General features: G+C 46.5%; 2 protein-coding genes across 2 annotated transcripts; both read right to left on the bottom strand.

Annotated features, from left to right (window-relative positions):
• Positions 1–10,739: 10,739 nt before the first annotated feature.
• Positions 10,740–12,369, bottom strand: LOC123181641 (uncharacterized). Its single transcript, XM_044593961.1, has one exon. It carries the CDS (start codon positions 12,321–12,323, stop codon positions 10,995–10,997), a length of 1,329 nt encoding a protein of 442 aa, XP_044449896.1. The 5' UTR covers positions 12,324–12,369; the 3' UTR covers positions 10,740–10,994.
• Positions 12,370–16,896: 4,527 nt separating this feature from the next.
• On the bottom strand, positions 16,897–18,368 carry LOC123181650 (uncharacterized). The gene has a single exon (XM_044593972.1). It carries the CDS (start codon positions 18,331–18,333, stop codon positions 16,948–16,950), a length of 1,386 nt encoding a protein of 461 aa, XP_044449907.1. The 5' UTR covers positions 18,334–18,368; the 3' UTR covers positions 16,897–16,947.
• Positions 18,369–26,432: the final 8,064 nt, after the last annotated feature.

The following is a 26,432-nucleotide window of genomic DNA, read 5'->3' on the forward strand; positions in this document are numbered from 1 at the left end:
TAGTACTTTCTCTGTTTCTTTACAAAGTGAGTACTCGCTTCGTTCGAAATTACTTGTCGCAGAAATAGATGTATCTAGATGTATTTTAGTTCTAGATACATCCATTTCCCAGACAAGTAATTCCGAACGGAGGGGGTACTTCCTAGTGGCACATCTTTGTCACAGGCTGCAAAAGGTTAGTTGGCTAGTGGCCCATCTGTAGATTTACGTGCTCTGATTGTCAACATTTTTTAAGTACGTGCGTGCTGACGGCTAAAAAGTAAAAAAAAAAAAAAAAAACTATGCGTCAAATAGGCACCGAAACACAAAGGACAGCACACTTATGGGCCGGCCCAACCCTTACACAGTTATTTCCGGGGAGGGTCTAGTTTTTTAGGCTTTTGTATTTTTGTTTCTTTCTACTTATTAAAAAAAGTAGAAGTTATTCGGATTCAGAAATTTTTTGGGCTATTCAATTTTTTTTCATAAATTGATTTTTTTGCGATTTATAAAATTTGTTCAGAATGTTTTCGAAAAATAGAATATTAAAAAATATACAGATTTTTTATATTTGTTTGGAACTTCAAAACATGTTAAGGATTTGCAAAAAAAATTCAGAAATTTCAAATTTATTTGGAGATCATAAAATTATTTGGGATTTAGAAAAGTTTTGGACATTCCAAAATTTATTCGTAAATTTCGTAAAATGTTGGAATTTAAATTTTGTTTGGAATTTTAAATTGTTTAAAAACTTTCAAAGATATCAAAAATTTCAAAATACGTTCGCATTGTTTTGAAAACATGTTCATGTTTTAAAATAAAAACCGACTGAAATATATATAGGGTCGCGCTATTCGTCACCCTGGGTGAGGAATAGTTATTCTTCACCCCCTCTCTATTTTGACGTCAATGCACCGTATTTTTAGGTTTCGTAAATTTTGTCCTATTCCATACATAAAAAGAGAACGTAAGAAAATATATATTCACCGTAAAAAATATTTTATGTTATGTAAAGTTACGAACATAAAAACATATATAAAAATGCGATACTTTTGGTCTTATAACCTATTTTTTTTCTTATACCAAATTTTATGTAGTGAATCAATATGAATGTAACTATTTGTATTCCAAACGTAATTTGTTTATGAAGCGATCGTAAGATTACCTCGGATGAAGAATAACTTATTCTGCAGCCACAAATATTATATATATATATATATATATATATATATATATATATATATATATATATAATATTTGTACAGTCTAGTAGCTACTGTGCATTTATTGTTTACAGTACAAATGGGCTGGCCAGTTGGCTGATTCTGTGTACGCCACGTTGCTATACAACGTAAAATGAGTAGAGCTCCCTGCAGGTTCACAGTCATGAGATATCATCATCCATGGCACTTGCAGGGAAGCACGGGCTGTGCTTTGTCTGCCCTACAGCGAGACAGAACATTCACAACTCTCATGGCAGCCTCTAGTGGCCGGTTCAGTAAGAACCTGTCGCTTGGTTTCTTGGTGTTTTTTTTTTCCTTTTTCTTTTTTTATTATATTTTCAAAATACTAAAACTACAAATATACAGCAACAATTTCATCAAATTTCCGAAATTTTTTGGTGCACATTTAAAAAAATGGTCATGCAGTGTAAATTGCGCAAGTTTTTAAAAATGTTGATAGTGCTAAAGTAATATTCGGGTCATGAAAACTTCACGTGTTTCAAAAAATGTTTGTGACATTTCAAAAAAACGGTTAGACAATAATAAAATGATCTTTAGAAAGTTTTTGTGCCATTAAAAAAACGTTCACACATTCAAAAATATGTTCATTAGATTTTTAGAAAAAATAATAATATGCAATTATTTTTTTGCCTAATTCAAAAACTGTTTTATCATTAAAAAATTATGACATTTAAAAAAATTATTCATGTCTTTCATATGTTCGTGAAATCATGATTATACAATATAAAAAATGTTCACATCGTTTAAAAATTGTTTTGTACCATACATAAAGGTCAATTTATATTGGTAAAATCAATTGCTTGAATAAAAAAGGTTCAACATATATTGGAAAATAATAATTGCTTGTATCAGTGAAATATTTAAACATATATTTAAAAAATGTTCATCGGGTATTAAAACAATTCAGCATGCAAATTGTTTGACGTGTATTAAAAAATGTACAACATGTATTAAAAAATATCGACATGCACTTGGAAAAAAGGAGGAAAAAGATAGGAAAAAGGAAAAAAATGGAAATAAATCGATGAACAATAAAAATAAATATAGAAGTAATAAAGAAAGAAAAACACACAAAAGCTTTTAAACCTATCTAAACCAGTCCATAGAAGGTTCACAAAGCCACTCGGTAAAGGAAAGTATTGGGCTGACCTGCTTGCCTTAACTCATCTTACTACATGCGAGATATAGCCCTATCGGCGTAGCACACCACAACTAGCATGGCGGTAACATAACGATGTGTAGGTGTTTGTTTGATTGGCCATTGAAATGTCCAGGACAGAACGCATGCCTTATCTGGAGTCCAAAACCAGTCTCTAATTTCCCAATGTGTTCTTTTAATGGAAATCTCCGATAGCCTAAATGAGTGTGAAATCACTAGTTAAGGGGTACCTTTTGCAAAGGTTACTCACACCTCCTTCGATGGGGAAAAATGGCGCACTGCATGTGCGATACTTGCCGTAGCTGAGGAGTTTTGGCGGGATTTCTTCCCACGTACCGGAAGCATGGGTAGGTTTGTTTGTGTTTTGTTTTGTAAATTCATTTTTCCGAAACATTTTTATCTCTTGCTTCTTGAACCATGCATTCAAATCAAAAACTCTTTTCAGTGTTGTCTTTCTCGCTTCCATGCATCAACTGCATGCTCTACCCTACTACATTCGATCTCTACAACCTCCACCGTTTGATCTACCGAGCCAATATGCATTAACAATGATAGGGCCATGCACATACACACACTCCGGTCAAGCACTGCATCGGCTAGGCAAGGCCGTTTGTTTCACACTCACCTAATTTTGTATATGTGAGTTCTTGGAGCGTCAATTTTTATGTGTGAGTTCTTGGAGCATCAAATTTTATTTTTATTCTGGCATAAAGGCAACCATCACATTACTGATGATTACTATTGGCGATGATACTTCAATATCGAACACAAAGTATGCACACATTGTTAACTTATTACTTAATTGTTGAAAATAGATAAATAATCATGCCAGACACATAATTGTGTTTGTACGAACTTGCAAACACAATTGACAATGAACAATAGATAAATAATCATGTCAGTTGTCTGGAAGATTCTACAAATGAGTTTATCTAATTATACACAAAAAATTATATTCAGATATTTGTTAGACCATATACTATAGATATATCTGCCGCAAATGCATATAACTATATAGTTTATGCAAGTTTAAAAAAACAAGAAGGCAATTTTATTACAGATACAATTTCATTATAGTACGATACAAGTGTATTTGTAATGATGTGATCCATTACAACTATGTGACAAAGAACATTGAAACAGATATGTAGGAATTCCGGCCATAACTAACAAAACATTACAGGATGGTGAACATAAATTTTGCAGGAAGTATAAAAATTTCATATAAAATATATTTGCATTTGTTTTTTATAAAAAGAGTTTTCTATCTGATTTGCATTATTAGAAACCATTTGTGTGGTACAACAATCATGACCAAATCTACAATTATGCAGAAGAAAACAATAAAAAATTATGTGCAATCTAAATATAACAATGTTTCTTTTTTGCAAAATAATGTACACTTTTTTAATATAGATTAAACATTGTCTAATAAAAATTGAAAAAATATTATATAATTATGAAAAATATTATATAGTACATCTTGATGCAAGTTTGTAACTGAAATAGGCGATGAGAGAGTCCTCTTGCAACTCGACTTGTTCGTACAGTAAAATGACATCACTGATTTGATATGCTGGAAATCGAGGATATATTCCATGATACTTACAATATGGTGACCTGTTGCACTACTTATTAGATTACATGAGCACAAACTCATGAATCAAAGCTTGTGGCAAGGCGACAATAATTAGGTTTACAGAAAATATGATGTTCATTGCATACAAATTAGTAGCGATTGAATTTCAAAAACTTCATATTAAAGTCTGGAATTAAATAAAATGCCAAAAACAAAGATGCATATTTTTGAATCTTACTTATTTGATGGGGAAGACAGACATGGGGACAAATGACATTCGTATCAAGCTTAACAATAAATAACACTATTTCTCATATTTGTTCTTCAGATATATAGGAGGAGAAGGACCATCAAGCAAAAGTACCCTCTTCATCCCCATCCCCGCCAAATCTATCGACTTCCTACCCACCCTGGTGGTGGGAGCTGTTGCATCCCAATTTAGGATGACCATCATTGTTGATAGGGTGCTTTGTCTTGTCATGTGCTAGATGATGCTAAAATGAAGTTGCAATGAGATATAGCTTCAGATGCAAATTTTTGCGTCAATTCATTTCCTTCTAAATTATTTCTCTGATCTCATGTAATTTATTTAGATGATCGAAAAGCACATATTTTTCAACTGGACTATTTTATGTTGGTCGAGAAACATTCGCCTAAGCATTCCCATTGAAGGCACCCATGTTTGGACCATACTTGAGGCCTAGAGGTTGTTGTTGCGTCCATGATAAAGAATGATGTTCTATAGTTGGCGAGCCTATCCCCGTCCCCTTGCATCTTGGTATATAATGACTATCGTTTGCTTAGTTTCACGCACCATACTTGAGGTCTTCCTCAATTCTCGCACCATACTCGTTGACATTATTTCCTTTTGTCGATTATTGAGCTGTCCCAATAGAACAAAATGCTTGCAGATTGTGTGGTGATGCTGTGTATTGTAGGATGGCCAAGTGACATACAAGGTCAGCACCGATGGTGATGCATCCATCAGCTTTGAGGAGTTCATGCCATCATGGCCAAGTGCGCCATTGTCGTCTATGTGAGATGGTGTTGATGCCTGCCATCATTAGAAGTGATTAGACATATATTTGCATGTACCCCATATTATATCAAGGCTTCCTCGTATCGCTACCGAGGCTCCCTCGTATCGCTCCTCCAGGGCGATCAGGTGGCCAACCCCAGTGCCCCGGCCGCCGCTCCCTTTCCCCTCTCCCCCACCTCGTCGTCCACAGAGATGTGCTCCGGCTAAGCCCGGGCGCCGCCGGTGATGGGGACGGCAGGGATCTAGGCTGCAGCCCCACGGTCTAGAGGGGCCGGTGGCGCGAGATTGCCCTTCAGTCTTCGTCTTTCCCGGCGGTACGACACTGCTCTGGCGGCTTCGTGGGAACGTCGTATCAGGAGGTGATGTGGTCATGGTTGTGTGGTCGGCGGCGCCTCCGGTCAGATCTTATCTGGCCGGTGCCGCTGGCGGTGGTGGACATCTCCTCCGTCGGGGTTGGTTGGCCTGAGGATGGATGGTCAGATCTCGAGATCCGCCATCTAGTTTCGGCTGCGAGTCGGGAAGACATAGTTGCCGATGAAAACCGAGCCGATGGCAGGCGATAGCGTTGCGTCGTTACCTTGATGAAGGCATCGTCGTGTAAATACACTCGACCCACTTGTGCTGCTCAGGGGGAAACCCTAGGATCTGGTCTTACAGATCGGACCATGGCGGTACTGCGGTGTCGTTTTCTCTCTTGGGAGCATCGTTTGTGCAGCAGAGTTGGAAGGTAGAGGCAGGAGGTGGAGCGGCTTTGTTGGAAATATGCCCTAAAGGCAATAATAAAATGGTTATTATTATATTTCCTTGTTCATGATAATTGTCTATTGTTCATGCTATAATTATATTAACCAGAAACCGTAATACATGTGTGAATACATAGATCACAACATGTCCCTGGTGAGCCTCTAGTTGACTAGCTCGTTGATCAATAGATGGTTGTGGTTTCCTAACCATGGACATTGGATGTCGTTTATAACGGGATCACATCATTAGGAGAATGATGTGATGGACAAGATCCAATCCTAAGCATAGCACAAGATCGTGTAGTTCGTTTGCTAGAGCTTTTCCAATGTCAAGTATCGTTTCCTTAGACCATGAGATTGTGCAACTCCCGGATACCGTAGGAGTGCTTTGGGTGTATCAAACGTTACAACGTAATTGGGTGACTATAAAGGTGCACTACAGGTATCTCCGAAAGTGTCTGTTAGGTTGGCACGAATCGAGACTGGGATTTGTCACTCCATATGACGGAGAGGTATCTCTGGGCCCACTCAGTAATGCATCATCATAACGAGCTCAATGTGACTAAAGAGTTGGTCACAGGATCATGTGTTACGGAACGAGTAAAGAGACTTGCCGGTAACAAGATTGAACGAGGTATGTGGATACCGACGATCAAATCTTGGGCAAGTAACATACCGATGGACAAAGGGAATTATATACGGGATTGATTGAGTCCCCGACATCGTGGTTCATCCGCTGCGATCATCATGGAACATGTGGGAACCAACATGGGTATCCAGATCCCACTGTTGGTTATTGGCCGGAGAGATGTCTCGGTCATGTCTACATGGTTCCCAAACCCGTAGGGTCTACACACTTAAGGTTCGATGACACTAGAGTTGTTATGGGAAATTGTATGTGGTTACCGAAGGTTGTTAGGAGTCCCGTATGAGATCCCGGATGTCACGAGGAGTTCCGGAATGGTCCGAAGGTGAAGATTTATATATGGGAAGTCCAGTTTCAGTCGCCGGAATAGTTTCGGGGGTTATCGGTTCCCTCCCATATTCAGCCCAATAATTTCAATCTCATCGGTATCTCAATACCTAGTTCAATCTGGTTGCCGGCAAGTCTCTTTACTCGTTTCGTAATGCATCATCCCGCAACTAACTCGTTAGTAACATTTCTTACAAGGCTTATAGTGATGTGCATTACCGAGAGGGCCCAAAGATACCTCTCTGATACACGGAGTGACAAATCCTAATCTCGATCTATGCCAACTCAACAAACACCATCGGAGACACCTGTAGAGCATCTTTATACTCACCCAGTTACGTTGTGATGTTTGATAGCACACTAAGTGTTCCTCCGGTATTCGGGAGTTGCATAATCTCATAATCATAGGAACATGTATAAGTTATGGAGAAAGCAATAGCAATAAACTAAACGATCATAGTGCTAAGCTAACAGATGGGTCAAGTCAATCACATCATTCTCTAATGATGTGATCTCGTTCATCAAATGACAACTCTTGTCCATGGCTAGGAAACTTAACCATCTTTGATTAACGAGCTAGTCAAGTAGAGGCATACTAGTGACACTCATTTTGTCTATGTATTCACACATGTACTAAGTTTGCAGTTAATACAATTCTGGCATGAATAATAAACATTTATCATGATATAAGGAAATATAAATAACAACTTTATTATTGCCTCTAGGGCATATTTCCTTCACGCCCCCAAGGGCCCTAGGCGCCTAGGGTTGGAATCCCTAGGGGGATGGGGCGCCTCCTACCTTGCTTGGGGGGCAAGCCTCCCCCCTTGGCCGCCGCCCCCTCCCCTCTAGATGCATCTACGGGGGTCGGCTGCCTCTCCCCTTCACCCTATAAATAGAGGGGGTTGGGATGGCTGCCGCACCCCTTCCCTGGCGCAGCCCCTCCCTCCTCCAACACCTCCTCCTCCTTCGTAGTGCTTAGCGAAGCTATGCAGGAGAACCACGAGCTCCACCACCACCACGTCGTCGTGCTACCGGAGTTCTCCCTCAACGTATCCTCTCCCCTTGCTGGATCAAGAAGGAGGAGACGTCCTCGGGCTGTACATCTGTTGAACACAGAGGCGCCGTCTGTTCGGCGCTTGATCGGATCTTCCGCGATTTGAATCGCTGCGAGTACGACTCCATCAATCGCGTTCTTGTAACGCTTCCGCTTAGTGATCTTCAAGGGTATGAAGATGCACTCCCTCCCTCTCTCTCTCTCTCTCTCTCTCTCTCTCTCTCTCTCTCTCTCTCTCTCTCTCTCTCTCTCGTTGCTAGCATCTCCTAGATTGATCTTGGTGACACGTAGGAAAATTTTGAATTATTACTACGTTCCCCGATAGCTTCGTCTTGCACAGCGCTTTCAATGGAGATGTCAAGTCATGCCTGGCCGACAGGTGCTACATTGTGTCATGCCTGGTCGGCAGGTGCTACACATGACAGATCTTCCAGAATCTTCGCGTCTGGACGGACGAGCGTGGGACGATGGACGGACTGGCAAGGATGATGCAGATCTCTCTCCTGAAGATGGGTTAGCGGTTTGATGATGATGAAGGCGTCTAAAACGTGTGTATGCGGTGTATGGTTTAGGTCTGCTGCACCGGATGTGTTTTTCGATATGTTATGTGGATGGATCAGCGATGACACCGATTTTAGATATGAAGAGTGAGAGCACTCCACATTATTGAGTTTTGTAGGTGTGATTGGTGGCTTTGGGTGGCTTGATGTATGTTCTTGTTTTTTTTTTTTGCGGGGAAAAGGAGTTTATTTATTAGTCATTTGGGCAGTCTTCTGTACATAGGATGGGAACATCTCCCGGCCCGGAGGCAAGCCACACCACAGTGCGCTCCTCTACTCTACCAAAGTTTGCCAGGTAATGGCTCACTACATTTCGTTCGCGAGCTACAAGGCGTAGCTTGAACTCCCTCTCTTTCATAAGCCTTCTAGCTTCAGCAACCAGCATAGAATATCTTGACCTGTCAATACCTGATGCCATAAGCATGTTAAAACCCACTAAGAAATCAGTCTCCACTTCAATTGGACGTTGGGTCCATTGGCATGCTAGGGATAAGCCCTCCATGCACGCGTACAACTCAGCTTCAAGGGGTTCCACGCAAGTGTATAGGACCCGACATGATGATAGGATTATCTTTCCTTTTGCATCCCGAACTATCATCCCAGCGCCCGCCATACCTGTCTTCTCGCAAAAAGAGCCGTCCACGTTTAGCTTTAGCCATCCATCTGGTGGAGGCGTCCACTTCCCTGGCGACTTGGCATCAACAAGGGCATGTGATAGTGGACTCGGTAGCGGTACAGGGTGCATTACTTGCTTGCCCTTAACCGGATCAGCTTGTGGGTTGCAGTGTAAGCTTATCAGGGACTCTGCGTACGACAGAAGAAAACGTCTCGACGCGTCAATGGAAGGCGCCGGCTTCGCATGCGTCAGCTCGTTCCTCACGTACCAGCAACGCCATAGGGTCATCATGAGCTTCATGCGATCAAACTCCGGCAAGTCACAAAGATGTTGCATGAGCCATTCCCTGCCTGTCCGCCGGATAGCCGACACATCCGGGAGACTCCAGTGCTCGGCCATAGCCTGCCAAAGTGCCACTGCCAACGGGCATCTGCAAAAGGCATGTTCTTGTTAGACCTATGTTGAATGATAAATAAAGATGGTCATATGCATCAATTGATGCAGAGGTTGAGGTCTTAATCTTCTTTTCCAAAAAGAAATTAGAAGTGATTACGAGTATGTGTGGGGAGGGACCATCACCAGCGAGGAGGAACTGTGACACGGGTAGGTCTTGGATTAGGCGGCAAGGGTGTTGGGATTGTGCATGCACCAAGTGTAGATAAGACATAAGACAGGGGTGGCGTTCACCATCATTGCGAGTCCCACGGAATAATAAGTCAGTACTCAATACAGGGTTGGGCTCGACAAACGGAGTGCTAAAGTATGATAACAAGCTCATTGCCATGTGATTGATCACGTTCTTTATGCATAGATGAAAAAAACTTGATCACCGTCCGCAATGGTGGTGAACAGAAGTGGAGACATGGATGGCTCTTCTTTCACCATGCAATGGTGGTGAATAGAACAATCTGTAGTTGGATGGTTATAGGGATGGTGGTATTCTCAGCCCACCAAGTTTCAAATTATGTTGCTTGTATTTATTGCTGCATTTATTTCAGGATTTCCGGCGATGCACATGCAGTGGAAGGAGACGTCCCCGTCGATGACGAAGTGCCTACGGTGACTTCGTAAATTTCAAGATGATATGCCGGCTCAATCTTTCGGAGGTGCTCGTAGAGGTAGGGTGTGCGTGTGTGTTCATAGAGGTGAGTGTATGCGCGTGTATATAAGCACTTGCGTCTGTACTGTGTTCAAAAAAAAGTGAAGACATGGATGGCTTTTCTTCCACTGTTGATCAGGTTATGGAAGACACTGATGAAGCAAACCATTGATTTGACACACTTTTTCACCTGTACCGTTCCTAGTTTTTGTTGTGTTTTTATTTATTTTTTTATACTCCTTCCGTTCTTAAATATAAGTCTTTTTAGAGATTTCAACAACTGATGACTACATACAGAGCAAAATGAGTGAATCTACACTTTAAAATATGTCTACATATATTCGTATATTATAGTTTATTTGAAATGTCTAAAAAACTTATATTTAGGAACATACGGAGTATCTTCTAAGATGGGGGCTTGGCTGAGACTTAACTATTTTCCATCAAGATGAGAATTAGCAAAATTGTTTCTAATTTATTTGTGTTGGAATTAATCACGACAAGACGTGTCCGTGTCCGGCAATACGTGCATGTACGTGTTCGTGTTAGTTTTCCTATCCTTCACCGAGTAGGATTAGATTAGTTGGCAGGTTAGCTAGCTAATATAAATACTCATGTACCCCTGTACTCTTTGAACCACCGTGAGTTGAAGCAATAAAGAAACGCACGATACGTGCGTCTGGCCATCAGATCGATTCTTTGTATTGTGCTGGTTACGTGAGATAGCTAGATCGATTGGAACGCTTCCGGCTAGAAGTGCTCATACGTACTAGTACTAGTAGATAAGACAAAGGATTGATTACTAGCTGAAGGCTAGCTTTGCTACGGTGCGCCTCAGCGTAAAAGCAACTCGTCGAGCTCGTCAGTGAGCTTTGTCTGTCGTCGTCGTTGCCTGTCGCTGGAAGTACTCGGTGTCGGGACTGGGCCAACAATTTGACGCTGGCAATTAAACCGTTAAATCCATCCTGCTACGATGCCGGCGATGGTCAACTCGCAGGGCCGGTGGCCATGGCAGCTCGAATGGGTACGCTGCACCGGCATACCGGTTCCTCTCATGCGCCCGATCCACCTCCAGCGTCTCGAGGTCGACGGAGAAAATCCAGGTCTCCTCCTGCGGCGTCACGAGGACATGCTTTGTAGTCATCGCAGCAATCTTTGCTGATCGCTGGAAATACGTCTCCTCGCGCCCCGGCAGCCCGCGGGTCGCCTCCGGCAGCCTCACGAGTTTCTCCACCACCCACTCGCTACTGCTGTCGAGCTGCCGAAACACCGTGAGGTCATTGTTGGCCATCACGCGTACAACGCGCACCGCGCCGTCGTCGCCGCCGATGACCCGGAAGGCTGAAGATTCCTCCGGTGTCCCCACGACGGTACACGGGAACGTGATGAGCGAGAACTGGATGGTGGCATCATCGAGAGCCAGCACGGAGCCCTCGCGCTCCATCCGCCAGAAGAGTGACGAACGCGCTCGCCCTGCGAAGCTGATCAAATTGTACTCTGGGATGGAGACGTCGCCGCCGGCCGCGGTCTCCTGCCGCCAGCCGCCGTCGCGGCCAGAGGAGGACACGCATGCACGGGGAGCGCCACGGTTATTCCCGAAAACATGGCTTTCGTAGACCACGGCGACCACCCGAAAGTTGGACATGCCGATGAAGCTACCACCTGCAGTCTCGCCGGCGGCATCGCCGTCGAGCAGGAACAGACCGAGACACGGGTCCGACCACATCTCCTCCCAGTAGAGGATCCCCTGGCGCCTCCGCGTGAGCGGGTCGCAGACGACCATGTCGGGGAACTGGAGATACCCGGCGTCCCCGTCCCACATTCTACCCATCCTGTAGAGCAGAAGGAGGCCACCGCGGCTGTCGGCGAGCTCCCAGGGCAGCGAGCCGTCGGGGACGGCCGGGAGGAAGTCGAGGGAGAAGTGGCGCCTGTTGAGGCCGTCGGCCGCTGAGGGGTCCGGCACGAAGACCGGGCCGCTGTTCCCGCCGTCGACGTGGTAGTGGCCGGGGACGTGGGCCGCGCGGAGGGAGCGGCCGAACCGGGCCAGGAACGCGGCGCCGTCCGTGAAGACGACGCGGCGCCAGCGCTTGCACGTGGACGCGGCGCGGAGGAGGGCGAGGGGCGTGCCCACGCGCAGGAGCACGAGCTCGAGGAGGTGGTCGGGGATGTGGTGCACGCTGGTTGGACCGGACGGGGCCGGCTCGTCCCTCGACGGCGGCGCTCTCTTCTTGCGCCGGCGGTTACAGCAGCGACGTGGTGATCCCTTGGTCGCCATAGACACGAGCGTGAACTTGTTGTTGCCTCGTTAAAACACCAGTGGAGTGGAGTGGGTCTCTTATGTGAGCTGATTGAGTGAGTGACGCGGTTTGGAGCATATGCGGCTGCGTGTTCCCCACGGAGCTTTTTTCCATTGCTTTTGAGAACGAACGAACGTGCATCCCTCCCATGGAAACCTTTTTCACATCTTCTCTTTTTTCAATTTTAGGGAAAGGCAGCTTGGCTCCCACGGAACTTGGCTTGTGCCAGCTAATCATGTGTTCTTTGTTTAAAAGAGAAATATCTAACAGCTCCCGGGCGCCCCTACACCTTCATAAACAGTAAATTCATATAAGATTGAAAAAAAATTCAAAAAAACAATAGTCCCACAAATTCGTTTTGAATTTTTTTTAAACAGTATATTCATGAACAGCTAATCCTGCGTTTCAGATTTTTTTGATTCTTTTAATGTATTTTGAATTTATTGTTCATACACACCCGGGTGCTGAAAATCCTATCTCTTTGTTTATACTCCCTCCGGTCCTTTTTATCCTGCATATTAGGTTTGTCTGAAGTCAATCTCATTCAACTTTGACCAAATTTATATAAAAAATTATAAACATTCACATAACAACACCAATATCATTAGATTCATCTTGGAATATATTTTCATATTATATTTATTAGATGTTATAGATGCTAATAATTTCTAATATAAATTTGGTCAAATTTAGCAAAGTTTGACTTTCGGCAAATCCAATGTGTAGAGTAAAAAGGACCGGAGGGAGTACATATAAAAAAACACCACTGCTGTAGAAGATAGTCCCACAAAAGTCTCCCCTAAAAAAGGAATAGTCCCGCAAAAGCTTAAGGGCATGTTTGATTGACATCCACGTTGTGGCACACCACATTTACTTAGTCACGTACGCATTTGTCATGGCCTCGTTTGCTAGCCAATTTATGCCACAAGTATAGCGATCAATTTAGCCATCACAAAAAACGTGGCAGTCCCTTCAGGGACATCCGATAAAAACTGTGGCATGACACACTTGTGAAAAAGTGGGGAGGACAATCAAACATGCTTTAAGCCAATTCAAGTTGTGTGCAAGTGCAACAAATAAAAAGCTCATTGATACAATCTCTTTTGAAATGAGGCCAACCTAAAAAGCAAATGATTAAATAAAAAAGGGCTAACCAAAACAAACCGCTAATCGATAAGGCAGCGTATCTGGTGAAAACCTCCATTTGGAGAAAATATGTAAGCTTCTACTTTTAAGCTTAAACCGCTTCCAAACATATGTTCTAGATCTCATGTGGGCAAGTTCCACAACAATTGAAGGCCAAATTTTGCCAATAACCCACTCCCACAGTATATTACGGATGCAAACGCTGTTTCTCTAACATAAGTAGCTTACCATGTCCCCGAGGCCCAACATCATGTTATCACCAGAAGAGCTTCCTGGAACAATCCTCCAGGCCAACATATTCCTAGGGACGACATGCTTCACCTGAAGGTCATTCTTCTTTATTATCAGCCACAACCCATACAATTAGCTCAACTCGTTTGCTACTGTGACCAAAACATTTTCTCTGAAAATATATATCTAAGGAGACCCAGAAAAAACTGTAGAGAAATAAGCACAGCAGAAGCAACCCACAAATCTTTCCATTGGGCAGCCTCACATGAGTGACAGTCGATATGCATATAAGATTATGAAAATCCCAAAAGTGCATTATTTAAAAACCACAACACGTTAGATGCATCTATAACCATGTCACAAACATGAATACCATGCACGGCTGGCCGGAACAGACATTGCACACATGCTGGAGGAGAGGAGAACACAGCACGTATGCACAAGCAGAACAAGGCACACACGCACACATCAGCCACAACACATGGCGCGCCCTCTGCCTTTAGTCGCCGGCTCGCAGGTGGGAAAATTTCAGGTTATATTGTGATACGGACTTCTCGGCCGTTGGATCTTAGATTTGACGGCATCTAAAAAGCTATTGTACCTGCATGTAATTTTAAGGCTCTCGGACAGTTTTAGCAAAATGTTCAAGAGCTTTCGGTAGCCCTCGGATCTGAGATCCTGCGGCTCTCGGGGGCCCATATCATGGTATCACCTAAGCCTTGGTATCACCAGATACCTTCCCGTTCGCAGGTACCCTCAAGCACAAACATGAATGCGGCTCTGCTGACCGGGCTCTAGTACACGCCACCCTCAACGCTCGACCGCCGCGGTCACGATATGCAAAGACTCGCCGCCGCTCGTTCCCTCGGGCGCCCGACCTCATCCTCTCGTGCGCACCCTCGAGCCCTAGCCACAACGCTCGCCTCCGCAATGACCCACCACCACACGTGTTAGTTAGGAGGAGAATGTATGGATGACTCTTACCCATCCTTGGGAACACAACCCAGTGACCAACAACACCCAATCAAGGGAACTTGACCAAGCCCAGGCATCTACGTGGCCTTCCCCACCATCTCGTAGTCCCAAGTGCGGCATCTCACTGTGGTGGAAGGAGGTGGCGTCGGGGTGAGGGGATCCCACCCGAAATGCGGTGAGGGAAGGCATGTGCGGTCCTGGGGTGAGGGGATACCTCCGGCGATAGGATGAGGAAGGCATGGGTGGTGTCCGTCAGGGAAAGAGAAGCATTGGTTGCATCAGTCGAGGTGACGAAGAGGTGGCGGTGCGGACCGATGAGGTGGTGAGGTAGAGGGACGATGACAATGTGGCATGCCCGGGAGGCTGGGAATCCGGGGTGGCGTGGTGGGGCGCTACATACACCGATAAAAAAACTCCAGGACAAAAGAACGAGTAGAAGGATGGGATAAAAAAGCAGCGAAAGGGGGCATGGCGGTGCATGGTGGTTCCCAGTGGAGGCACGCCGCAGCGGCCATGGAGGAACTCTAGCACCTCTAGCCTGGCGATTCTCGTGGGGGGGGGGGGAGGGGGAGGTGTGCGTGTGTTTCTGTTTTTGTCGGCTAGTTTTTTTTCTTTTTCCTCTGCTGTTGGTTTTTTGTGTTGCGTGGATTTAAGAGGGAGAGAAAAATCGATGGGCGAGAGGTGGGAGGAGGGGGTGAACTAAACGACGTAAGGACTCCCCTTTTATGAGTAGAGACTATGGGTCGTCCCATATAGGGGTGGGCATATAAACCGATGACCGAAGTACCGACCCGAATTAACCGAGACTGAACCCGAACGCACCGGAACCGAATCCTTCGGTTGTAAGTTCGGTCAGCCAATCTAGGAAACCGAAATTTCGTCTATCAATCCGGGTGTATGTATCGAGTAACCGAACACACCGAAGTACCGAAGAAATGGTCAACTCCAGAAAAATCTACGTAGCCCACGACCGACGGCCCACAGCCCAACTACATAACCTGGATAGCACAATGAAATTGTTCTCCTAATCTCTACCGCACTCGCAGCACCTGGAGTCTTTGACCCACGACCGCACCCAGCCGCCACCCAGTCTCTCAACCTCCGCCCCCTGCCTTTGACTTCTATCCATCCCCACGGCCGGCAGTGGCGGCGCTCCACTTCCAACTCTCAGCCCTGGTCCTCTTCTCCTATCCATCTCGCGGTGACGACGGTACTGCTGCTGCTCGTGGACCGTCCGAGCGCAGATCCAAGCTGCAAATCTTGGTATGTGACGGGAGAGAAAGGGGAGTTGGAAGTTTCAGGGATCTGAGATCTGATTTGAGTTCAGGGGTAGAAAGAGATGAGGTGGTGGGCGTGGCTAATGAATTACCGCTCGTAATTAACTTGTATTTTGCCACAATTGATCTTCGTCGTTGTCATATATCCTGGATCTTCCTTGCCTCAGATTTATTTTCTTCATTTGTTCGGTCTCAACCGAGACCCGAACCGAAGCATCGGTGCCCCGATCTCTTGGTTAGTGCTTTTATAGGTAACCGAACGGTCAGGAAAATCTAGAAACCGAAATTGTTTAAAACCCGAAGCACCGAACCATTCGGTTCGGTGGAACCGAACGCCCAGCCCTACTCCCATACAAAGCAGCCCAAGAAAAAAACACACATAAAAAAAGAGAAATGGGCCCAAGCTGATAACGGGCAAACAAAAAAAACACGGGCAAAAAACATAACGTACTGAACGACAGCGGGCAAACAAAAGAAAAACACGGCCGAAAACATAACTAACTGAAGCGACAACCAGCGACGTGAAATCAAATGCTTGCATGCGAACCAATCTGTGGTTGAATGGTTAGAAGGACAATGGTACCTCCAGCCCAACAGGGTTCAAGCCTTGTTGCTCGCATTATTCCTGAATTAATTTCAAAATTTTCGGCGATGTGCTTTCAGTGGGAGGAGACGTTCCCGTCGATGACGAGGCACCTACGATGACTTCGTAAATCTCAAAATGATATGCCGGCTCAGTTTCTCGGAGGTGCTCATAGGAATAGGGTGTGCATGTGTGTTCATAGGGGTGACAATATACACGTATGTATGAGCGCTTACGTTTGTACTGCGTTAAAAAAATGCTTGCATGAAAAAAAGATGAGGGACTTGGATAAGATAAGGGTAGGGGACTTAGATTAGAGTTAACTATTTTTCATGTAGATGAGAATCATCAAAACTGTTTCTGATTTATTTGGGGCAAACAATTAACCAATTAAACCGTTAAATCCATCCTGCTACAACGACGGCGATTGTCTGCTCGCAAGGCCGGTGGCCATGGCAGCTCGAATGGGTACGCGGCACCGGCGTACCGGTTCCTCTCATGCGCCTGGTCCACCTCGAGCGTCTCGAGGTCGATGGAGAAAATCCAGGTCTCCTCCTGCGGCGTCACGAGGACGTGCCTCGTAGTCGTCGCAACAATCTTTGCTGGTCCGTGGAAATACGTCTCCTCGCGCTCCGGTAGCCCACTAGTCGCCTCGGGCAGCCTCACGAGCTTCTCCACCACCCACTCGCCACTGCTGTCGAGCTGCCGAAACACCGTGAGGTCATTGTTGGCCATCACGCGTACAACACGCACCGCGTCGTCGTCGCCGCCGATGACCCGGAAGGCCGAAGATTCCTCCGGCATCCCCACGACGGTACACGGGAACGTGACGAGCGAGAACTGGATGGTGGCATCGTCGAGAGCCAGCACCGCGCCCTCGTGCTCCATCCGCCAAAAGAAGGACGAACGCGCGCGCCCTGCGAAGCTGATCGAACGGTACTCCGGGATGGGGACGTCTCCGCCGGACGCGCTCTCCACCATACTCCAGCCGCCGTCGGAGCCGGAGGAGAACACGCAGGCGCGAGGTGCGCCACGGTCATCCTCGAAGACATCGCTTTCGTAGGTCACGGCGACCACCCGAAAGTTGGACATGGCGATGGAGCTACCACCTGCAGCAGGCTCGTCGGCGGCGGCGCCGTCGAGCAGGAACAGACCAAGGCACTGGTAGGGCCACATCTCCTCCCAGTAGAGGATCCCCTGGCACCTCCGGTTGAGCGGGTCGCAGACGAGCATGTCAGGGAAGTGGAGGTACTCGGTGTCCCCTCCCCACACTCGACCCATCCGGTAGTAGACAAGGTCCCTCCTATAGAAGAGGAGGAGGCCACCGCGGCTGTCGGCGAGCTCCCAGGGCAGCGAGCCGTGAGGGACGGCCGGGAGAAAGTCGAGGGAGAATTGGCGTCTGTCGAAGCCGTCGGCCGCCAAGGGGTCCGGTACGAAGACGTGGTTGTTCCCGTCGACGTGGTAGTGGCCGGGGACGCGGGCCGCGCGGAGGGAGCGGCGGAACCGGTGGTCCGGGGACGTGGCGTCGTCCGTGAAGATGAGGCGGCACCAGCGCTTGCACGTGGACGCGGCGCGGAGGAGGGCGAGGGGCGTGGCCACGCGCAGGAGCACGAGCTCGAGGAGGTGGTCGGGGATGTGGTGCACGCCTGTTGGACCCGTCGGGGTAGGCTCTGCTTCCCTCGACGGCCGCCGCGCTCTCTTGTTGCGCCGACGGTTGCGCTTGCAGCGAGAGCGACGTGGCGATCCCTTGGTCTTCGCCATCGACCGCGGTCTCATAAGCTGCTGGTTGAGTGGACGATCTTTATAGTTCAATAAGGTGAGTTGAGTGAGTGACGCGGTTTGGACTTTGGAGCATATATAATGCGGTTGCGTGCCTCCCACGGAGCTTTTTTCCATTGCTTTCGAGGGAAGGCAACGATCGACGTGCCCCCTCCCATTTAACTTTTCAACTGCTTTTTCTTCGGTTCAACAAGGGACATCTCTGACCCCTTCGCAGCAGCCGAGATCTCTGCCATGTCCCACGCTGTTCATACCGTTGCGGACATAGGAATCGTCCGGGTTGAACTAGAGACAGACTCAGGGCCTGTTTGGTTTCAAAAAGTCACCTGACTTATAAGTCACGTATGTTTGGTTGTCACTTAACTTATAAGTCGTCTGACCACATATTTCCATCTTGCTTTTTTATGTAAAGGTGGTGGGACCCATGTAAAAAGAGATGACTTATAACTTTTAAATTGGGGTGGAACAACTTATGACTTATAAGTTGGACTAGCTTATAAGTTGGGTCTGTTTGGCAAGTCACTTTTTTCACTTTTTGACTTATAAATTGGTGACTTATTTGGAACCAAACAGGCCCTCGCAACTTGTGGCTGAAGCCCTCGATATGCAGAAGGCCAACTCCTCGACATATGCAGCTGTCATTGAGGATATCAAATACCACCTGAAGCTTTGGTCCTCTGAGGTTACTATTTCCGTGTGTAGGCGTAGTGCAAATTCTGTTACTCATGAACTCGCCAATATTGGCCGCGCTTTGAAACCAAACCATTTGGGAGCCTGATGTTCCCGCCCATGTGGGCGTTTGTATCTTGGGCAATTTGTCTAAGAACAGTTAAGTAGTAATAAAGCAAGTGTTTTACCCTAAAAAAAACAAGGGACTTGCCACCCAAGGAACTTGGGTTGTGCGAGCTAAATGCAATCCTCTTTGCTTATCCCAAAGGGCACATAAACACACCACGTTGCTATGGAAATGGAAGCAGTCACCGAGAAGCTACATAGGCCTGCATGTGTCGCTGGAGATCAAACAGGGCAGAGAGTTCCAAATTCCAATCCACTCACTGGGGCAGAGATCGTCCCTTATTAAGGCATGTACAATGCATAGCCTTAAAGTGATGCCTCGCATGTCATGTAGGATTGGATATAACGTAAAGTAGGTTCGGATAGGAAAACGGGATCCTCTCCAGGAGGCGGGTGCTTGAAAAGAAAAGGTGTGTTTCGGTGACAGAAGCTGAAAAGGTTGGAGTGAAAAGTAGAGATGCATGTGTACTATAGTCTCTATTTTCCATTTCTTAATGAGATCCACTAGTGATAGCTTGCATTGAAGAGAAAAAATTAATGTAGATATCTTAAATTACTTTTTATCATGAGGCATATGGGTACATGCCCTTAGTGGCGTGTCAAAAAGCTTACTAGTGATATGTGGGTGACACATCACGTATAAAAAGTCTACTAGTTTTGGGACATTCACATACCACTAGTGAGCTGGTTTTACTAGTGATGTGCCTCATTTTACGCACGCCGCCAGTTATAAGAATATTGAGCTTTTTTACGGTATCTTATACTGCCTATTGGAGAGGAGCAGTATAAGCCTCATCTACCGTTGATTTCTAAAGTATTATGGACTTGCTTAGAGAGCAATTAGGTCAATAATTCTAACTTCCCTCGCAACCATAAAGGACGTGATCTCGTTCTTGCAATGAAGAACAAAATCGCCGCCGGAACAAACTTTTTTTTTAGAGAAAAGGCGCCGGCCGAGCCCGAGGGGAGCTCGAACCTAACCCGGCTTTGAATTAACAAAGCCATCAACCGGCCAGGATACAGGGAACAAACAAACAAAAAGGAAAAAAAGCGGAAACATGGGATACAAAGGTGCAAAGAAGAACAACTCTAAGGCAACAACCAGCGGGCAAGACCAACCCGCCGTTGCCAACACCCGTCGCTACACCTACACAAACAACCAACTAAGGCCACGGGAGGAGGGTACCACCGTGCGAGTATTGTGATCGCAGAATGCCACCGAAGGACCAAACATGGGCAACAAAAATTTGTCTCTGCCATCGCAAAGGGCCACTACCCTTTCACCCAGGCTCGATGGGTGCCGCACCGGCGACCAGCAGAGTGGTTCCCCAAGAACCCAAATCAAGGCGCCCAAGCTGCCCAAGGGGAGACATCAGGAGCAGACCCACACGCAACGAGGACCGTACCACCCAAGCACCGTCGACGGCAGAGGCGAGGCAGAACGCCGGACGAGAGATGTTGAACGAAGGCGCCGAACCACGGAGAAGGCCGAGAATGGCAGCACAAACTGGCTGCCGACGATGAAGCATGGCCACCACACGCCGCCCCCGAACCGCCGCCAACACCACCACCGCTCGAGCAGCCCCCAAGCGACGCCTTCAAGAAGGAGCACGCCACCACGGTGCCGTCGTCGCATGGAACAGGGGGTTCTGAGGCTTTCACCTGAGCTCCAGGGAGGGATGTGAGGAGGGGATCCTCTCCGAAGCCTTCAGCAAGGGAACAGCACCCAAAGGCGCAGCCTTCGGTGTGGCCGCCGCGCCGGCCAAGGGATTCCCCCGGATCCGCCTCCAGCCACCAGATCCGCAGCACTGGCACCCGAGGGCGGCGGCCGGAGCCACCAGGGACCGGATCCAGAGTAGATCGGAGTAGATCGGGGTCAGAGACGAGCTTCACCATGGCGGACCAGCAGCCCGCGGGGGGGCTACCGCGACAGCCGACGCCCACCGCCTCCACGCCGCCCGCACGGCCGGGGAGGAGGCCCACTAGCACCCGCCGGCACTGCCCGCCGCACAGGCCGCGCCGCGCGCCACCACCCAGGGCCGCCGCCCTGGAGACCAAGGCGCTCCACCCGCGATGGAGCCGCCCGGATCCCCGCCGCCACCTTCACCGGTGCCACGCGGCCGCGCCGGTGAGCACCTGTGGCGGCGGCAGAGAGGGGGGGAAACGAAGGCGAAACGAGACGGGGAGCTAGGGTTCGCCCCGAGTCGCCTCAGAGGAGGCGGCGCGGGGGGGAGGGGGGAGAGATCGCCGGAACAAACTCAGTAGAATAATTAAAGGCTGACAAGATCTATTGTCTAAACACACATCTCAGTGTAATGATCAAAAGAAGATCATAAGTTTTTATTCAGTGAAGCTCTCTGTTTCATCTGGATTTAGGAATCGATAAGGGCGGCGGGGATTGGAGATGAGCTGAGACCGACGTGATGATGGTGCAAGGGGTTAGCAATCCTTCACATGTCAGTGAGTTCGTCCAGCGCCTTGCTCTGCTTCTGCAGGGCTCCTCTTGTCTCGCCTGCAGCTATGGAGCCATCTTTTGCCAGTGCGAACATCTCGCTAGGTTAACAAAGCAAAACTTGGCCAATCTAGGGTTAGTTGCCGGTGGCTGGCATCTTCTTGTCGCCGGTTGTATCCGTCTCCTCGATCGTTACTGTGGGCATAGAGATGGCGGTGATGCCAAACACTTTTAGGCCTTGTTCGGTTAGACAGGGTTTGAAGAGGTTTGAAAGGGATTGAAGGGGATTAAATCCCTTGCAAGTTAAAATTCACCTCAAACCCCCCAATCCCCTCCAATCCCTGTGGCAAGAGGATTAAACGAACAGGGCCTTAGCGACTCGGTCTAGAGGTTCGGCGTGGAAATTTTCCTCGTGACGATTTTCCCTTTTTGTGGTATACTGCTCACGATTTTGACGCCTCGTTTGTGCATTGCTCGTTAGTCTAACAGTACAAGTGGATCTACACCGTTAGATTAGGGAGAATGGATGGCTCAGGTTCATCATAGGGTACCATAAAAGAGCACAAGAACATTAGTGGTATGTGAGTGAATTTATAGCCACTAGTAGAAATTTGGTGATTTTTTTCAAAAAAAAAATCACAAGTTGATGCTAGGGGTGTGGCCTCCAATTTGGCCCCTCACTAGTAACTACTCCCTCCGTTCCAAAATAAGTGACTCAGCTATGTACTAACTTTGTATTAAAGTGGGTGAGTGTATGTGTGTATGTATGAGCGCTTGCGTCTGTATTGTGTTAAAAAACACTAGTCGATAATATTGGCACTCGGTATTAAAAATATCAAAAAGCATATTTAAAAGTTTTACAAAAATCAAAAGAAAATTCATGGAAATTTATAAATGCTTAGTACGAATGGGTGAAAATTCATTTGAAAAAATTGTGATTTGCAGGCTGTACAAAAAAATTGTGCCCAACAACAAAAAAAGTCAGCCCATTTTGGAAATATGTATTTGTCTTTTTTGTGTACGCTATGTGTGAACATATACTGTTATGAAATTTTGCACATACATACTGTACATGTGTATGAGTGTTTGCAAAAAAAAATCAATTTTTTTCATGCTGTAGAAAATGTATTTTTTGAAACGGGTGCACCATTTGCAATTTCCGCATGCCATCCAACGTAGCACACCACTAATAAAAATTTGTGATTTTTTGTTTGAAAAATACACCATATTTTATACGGTACATCGGTACACCAAAATGTATACATACATTTCATCCATGCATCCCGTTTAGCTGTACATCTAGTTTATATACATTGCCAGGATCCACAGGTCGCATGCGTTGTGTCGCGTAAAGGTCATCATTGTCCTCCTTTGTGGATGTCATCATTGTTGCCGCGCGTAGTAATAAGTCGCTACCATGGTGGCTTTTCTTATAGTGATGCAATAATATACAGAAAAATGTTTATACAATGTCAAAAATTGTTCGTGCAACTAAAAAAAATGAAGATTGCATTTAGAAAAGGTTATATAACCTACATATACCATATAGGAACACATTACACCACAAGGAAAAATGCCACCTTGACGTACATGTATGCTTCCACTTCATCCGATAATCCAACGCAAAAAGTATGATATTTTGATTCATGCATGTGACATTTTAAAACAGTTCACGCCTTCCAAAAAAATGAACGTGGCATTTTAAAAATTATTTATACAATCTAAAAAACACATAATTCAAAAAAAATCCTGACAATTCAAAAAATAAGCGTAACATTTAAGCATGTGAACAAATTTCAAAAGTCTGTTTATACATTAAAAATGTTTATACAATGTAAAAATGATGGTGTAGTTTTAAAAAATGTTTAACGTGTATTTGAAAAAGATATTGAACATGTATTTGAAAACTATATTCAAAAACATGTAATTGAAATAATGTACGTCATGCATTTGAAAATTGTTCAATGTGTATCAAAGAAATGTTACACGTGTATAAAAACAATGTACATGTATTGAAAAAGGTAGAAATGTGTCAAAAAAACCCGAAGAAAACTTGTGAAAACCAAATAAAGAAACAAAGAAAACTTAAGAAAAATAGTAATAAAAAGAAAAATCAAAGAAAACCATAGAAAACAGAAGAAAAAGGAAAAAAAGAAAGAGTGAAGAAAACAATGAAAGTCGATAAAGAAATACACATAGAAATAAACTCAGGCCAGAGGCAGCTACAGTACTAGGCCAGCTCACTAGCTTCACACCGGAGGTGATGCTACCATTGCTCTCGCAGTAGGCGAAAAATAGTCCTCGTGGTCAACCAGCGAAGCAACGCCTGAAAGCAAAAAAGGTAAATGGACGGCCACGCTAGCGCGACTTGTCTTTTGTTTTCTTCCGCTTCTTTGTGTTGTTTTTTCCTCTAAAAACCAGGCTTTTATGGAGCTAAAATATTTAAAACCCTGTTAAAATATATAAATTTTTAAATGTTCAATGTAAGTTTTTAAAAGTTTGGTGCATACTAAAAATTTGTTCACCGCATATTAAGAAAATTTCATCGCATATTTGAAAAAACGTTGACTATACATACTAAAAGATGGTCAATATATATTACAAAAATGTTCAGTACGTCACAGCTACCAAGTATCACCAGCCACACGCCATGGTTAATGCTGCAAAAAAAGTCAGCTAGCTACAGTGCACTAAATGACATGGTCCGCGATCTGATACCCTAGGCAATGTCTTCCAATATATTTGCCCGTTTCTAACTCGGGAGAAATAGTAACGGCTCAGACCTCCACAAGAATCTGGATGGTAAGATTGTCAAGACCAGAGGTCGCCGTGTTCAGGACATGCCCTCTCCAGATAGGATTTCTATAGTAGAGTATGTAAAATAGCTTGGACAAGCATCACAAGTCCTGGCTGTGGTGGAATCTGCCCTCCACCACGGCACCATCTGCTCCAAGTATTTGGGCTAACTGGTGATTACCTACTCAGCTACCAGACTACCGCTGCTTACACTACCATTAGCATTGTCATCACTTGAACTGAATCTACGTGCCAAGCCTTTGTCACCTGATCGTCAGGGTTAAGGAGCTCCTTCCTTCCTTGGAGCAACTCTAGCAGACCCCGTCAAATTCGACCCGCAAAACACGTTTGTGATTTCACGAAGATCGCGTTTGCGGGTCGAAAACATGCACGGCAGAACAGAACCCGTATTAAAACCTGCATAATTTGAAAAACCACTTTCGCGAGAGAAATTGCACTAATAATTCATCACATACTACATAGTTCATCACATGATCAACAAACTACAAGCATAATTTATACTACAAACTACGTTAAACTACTAGTATAGGGGTTGGATCTGACGGCGGCGAGGTCGCGGCAACTGGACGACGCCGTGGAGGAGCCGGACGCTCAATCCTCCTCGCCGGAGCTGCACAGGTCGATGTACTTCGCCGCCTGCTCCGTGCAGATGCGGCGCCACTCCTCAGCCTTCTCGTTGGCGGCGCAGTTGTCAACGACCGCCAGCCGCCACTCGAGGGCCTCGATCTCCTCGGCGTGGCGCCGACACTCCTCCTCCTCGCGCACGCTCCGCTCGGTGATGGCGGCGGCGACGGCGTCGAAGTCCGCGACGTAGTCCTCCGGGCCGACGACTCCACGGCAGCCGAGCGGAGCGGGCTCCTCCTTCACCGGGATGAAGGCGAACGGCGCCGGCGGCTCCGGCTCCTCCTCCTCGTCCGACCACTCCCTCTTCGCGGGGAGGAAGCCCGCGCTGGAGGACGAGGAGGATCCGGCGTAGGACCTCGCGGAGAAGAAGGACGCGCGCCGGTCGTACTCCTCCGTCTCGCGGCGGTTGAAGCTCGCCGGCGACGACATCCCGTGGTTAGTCCACCTTCGAGCGCCGCGCTTCCTCGCGCCGTCTGACCGGACGTGCCGCCCGCGCTCCGGGTCGCGCTCACGGCCGGATCTTCTGCCGGAGCCGCGTCCGGAGCTCCACATGCGCCCCCACATGGCGGCTGGAGGCGGGGCGAGTGGTCGCCGGCGGCGAGAAATTGGGAGAGAGGAAAGCGGAATCGGGTGGCTCGCGGCAGCGGAGGGATAGGGTTTGGACCCGCAAAACGGTCACGGAACCGCAGTTATACTGCTCAGGGTGTGCGGTTTGCGGGTTGCCGTAAAAAAATTTGCGGGCCGGGCGAGTATGCGGCATCTGTTCTGGCCAGAAAATTAGACCAAGTCCATATACTCACAAAAAAATTTGCGGGCCGGGCATTTTGCAAGGTCTGATAGAGTTGCTCTTAGAACTTGCCCTTAGAAACGAACGAGTTGGCTGCACGCTGCTTCATGTATTATTCCTCACGGCATTTTCTTCTGCTATTCAGGGAAGAATACGACCGTGACCAAGGAGTCGATCGGCGTGGTGTCACGATAGCTAAGCCTCGAGACGGTTCAGGATGAGTATAGCATCACCTATCTAGGACCCTCCTGATAGTTTAAACTTTTCAACTGGGGCCTGGGGAACCTAAGGTTCGATTCTTTTGACTGCCTCCCGTGAGAAAAAAAAATGGTCAATGTAGCTGCCCAGCTATTTATAGAGTTGTTGAACACAGCACAAGAAGCCGGTGTTCATCTTGTTTCCTGAATAATAAATGTTATTATGTACATGGTTATATCTCCCGAGATGTAATACAACAAAGATTTTATTTTGGACGTTGCTTGGAAGTGTTGCATTTTCTTTTTATGATGCTAATGAGAGCGTTGTTTTTCTGAAATCACTAGTTAAGGAGTATTCGTTGCAAAGATCACTCCAACTCTCCAAGTTGCGACAAGTGACGCCTATGCAGCGCGCCATTTGTCG

The sequence above is a fragment of the Triticum aestivum genome, chromosome 1A, assembly GCF_018294505.1.
Source record: "Triticum aestivum cultivar Chinese Spring chromosome 1A, IWGSC CS RefSeq v2.1, whole genome shotgun sequence".
Lineage (NCBI taxonomy): Eukaryota > Viridiplantae > Streptophyta > Magnoliopsida > Poales > Poaceae > Triticum > Triticum aestivum.

Coding starts and splice junctions, on each gene's coding strand:
- LOC123181641 (XM_044593961.1), bottom strand. CDS start 12,323: ATGGCGACCAAGGGATCACCACGTCGCTGCTGTAACCGCCGGCGCAAG.
- LOC123181650 (XM_044593972.1), bottom strand. CDS start 18,333: ATGAGACCGCGGTCGATGGCGAAGACCAAGGGATCGCCACGTCGCTCT.